Source organism: Oryza sativa, chromosome 2 (genome assembly GCF_034140825.1).
Source record: "Oryza sativa Japonica Group chromosome 2, ASM3414082v1".
Taxonomy (NCBI): Eukaryota; Viridiplantae; Streptophyta; class Magnoliopsida; order Poales; family Poaceae; genus Oryza; species Oryza sativa.
The window spans coordinates 20534334-20536551 of NC_089036.1; the positions used below are offsets into that span (position 1 = coordinate 20534334).

General features: G+C 42.7%; 1 protein-coding gene across 1 annotated transcript; it reads right to left on the reverse strand.

Moving 5' to 3' along the window:
* Positions 1–534: 534 nt before the first annotated feature.
* LOC112937850 (protein IDA-LIKE 2) lies at positions 535–1369 on the reverse strand. The gene has a single exon (XM_026022861.2). It carries the CDS (start codon positions 1185–1187, stop codon positions 927–929), a length of 261 nt encoding a protein of 86 aa, XP_025878646.1. The 5' UTR covers positions 1188–1369; the 3' UTR covers positions 535–926.
* Positions 1370–2218: the final 849 nt, after the last annotated feature.

Sequence of the window (2218 nt, forward strand, 5' to 3'; positions counted from 1 at the left end):
AAGAAAAGAGAAGGAGGGTCCGGCAGTCAAAAAGTACTACATCAATGGTTAGACACCCTTCCCAAACTCTCTTCTTCGACATTTTTTTCAACAACCAAATCCATCATCAAACCATCTGCATGCTGCAAAAAAGCCTCATTTTCAGACACACAAACTCTCTCTCTCTCTCTCTCTGTGTCTCTTCTCTAGTAGTCTAGTCCTCTGTTCTCGCATCGATCAGATTTCAGATCTTGCATGCATGGAGAAGAAGCAGCAGCGGAACTACGCATGCAGATCATCAGAAAGCCAAGCAGTAGCTGCATGATGTACGTAACTGATGTGTGCAGCTATAGCTGTAGTTGTTGTACACTCGTACTCGATCTCTTCTAGCTTTTAGAAAAGCAGGAAAGGAGAAAGAAAAGGAGTGATTGCAGCAGAGGCATCAAACACACACAGCAGCACACCTAGCTCTGCACCGAAAAGGGATGGCAGCAAAGCCAAAGAGTGGAGTAAAGATATGAAATAACTCCAACGAAATTCAGACCACCAAAAGACTGAACAAAATTCAGAGCACCCAGTGTTTGTGTTTTTTTTTTCCAAAAGAGAAGAGAATGCCATGAACAGCCAACACATTTGACAGAGAGCCCTACCCAAAAAAAAGGAAAAGAAAAAAAAGCTTCTTCATGTACATCATCCTTGATCCTACTGTACTATACCTGCGGCTTCTTCTTCTTCTTCTTCTTCTTGCCGAAGTGTATATACTGCTACTGCTACGTACTACTACTACTACTACATGTGCTACTGCTAGTGCTAGCTACAATTAATTAACCAAGAAGATTAATTTCGATGATATCTATGCAACTCTGATCTCTCTCTCTCTCTCTCTCTCTCTCTCTCTCTCTCTCTCTCTCTCTCTCTCTCTCTCTCTCTCTCTACATGTATCGAATTCATGGGTTGCCTTGGTCCTCGGCTCCAATGGCGTTGTGCTGCCGGGACGGGCCGGACGGCGGCGCGGGGCCACGGGGCAAGAACCCGAAGAAGTTGTTGGAGACGCCTCTCTCCAGCGGCCTCCCCTTGAACGGCTGCATGCCTCGCGTCGCCTCGCAGCTCGACGCCTGCAGCAGCAGCAGCAGCAGCGCCGCTACCACCAGCCACCACCATGGCCGCCTCCTCCTCCTCCTGCTTCTCGTCTGCAAACAGCCGGCCATGGCGAAGACGACGACGACGACGACGACCAGCTAGACACGATCGAGCTAGCAAAACGAAGCGAGGAAGAAGAAGAAGAAGAAGAAGAAGATGATGATGATGATGATGATGATGATGAACACTAGCTAGTGTGGTGTGGCTGTGGTGATGTGGAGAAGAGAGAAGAGAGAAGAGAGCAAATGGTGAGTGAGGGGAGAAGAGGGGTGGAGATATATGGGTTAGGGAGAGGAGGGACAGAGGAGTAGTATAAAAGGATATATGTGTGACAATAGAAATTAAAAAAAGGGATGGTTGTTAAGCTTAGTTATATAGTACTACTAGTGCTAGTATTAGCATTGCATTATATTAGTATAGGATGGGATGGAGTTGTTCAAACCTCAAAGTCCAAGGGGGAGGAAACAAGGGGAGCATGTTAGAGCAAGTTAGGCATTATGTTTCTCCTCCTTTCAAACTCTTGCTTAGGAAATTTTCCATGACGTACCAAGGAAGAGGTACCATGAGGGAAAAACATCCATGCTTGGTTGTAGTTTTCCCACCTCAACTTTGAACACAGGAATTTTCGTTTTATCAGTTCCCATGGGAAATTAAATCAATTTATATAAAATTCTTGTTGATGAAATAATGGTTTGCGCATTTCTTCAAAAGGAAAAAAAAGAAGTAAAAATGATTATATATGCAGACGATCGATAATATGACTGTAACTATTACTCCCTCCATCCCAAAATAATTTCATCTTTCCTCCACTCATTTGTCCTACAAAATACATCGTATTCAGATTTGATAAAGTTAGGACAAATGCACTAAGACATTATAAATTTGTGTACAAATATATTGGGGTTTGATAAAGTTAAGACAAATGCATTGAGACATGATAAAAGTTGTGGACAAATATATTGGTACTTGATAAAATGGGATAAATGTATTGGGATTTGTTTGAGTGAAGGGTATTTCGGTCTTTTAAATTTTGTAGTATATGTAGGATGGGCTAAAAATAAAACTATTTTAGGATGGAGATAGTATTCTATTAGGACGA

Bases quoted from the DNA above. Each gene is read 5' to 3' on its own strand.
- LOC112937850 (XM_026022861.2), bottom strand. From the start codon at position 1,187: ATGGCCGGCTGTTTGCAGACGAGAAGCAGGAGGAGGAGGAGGCGGCCA.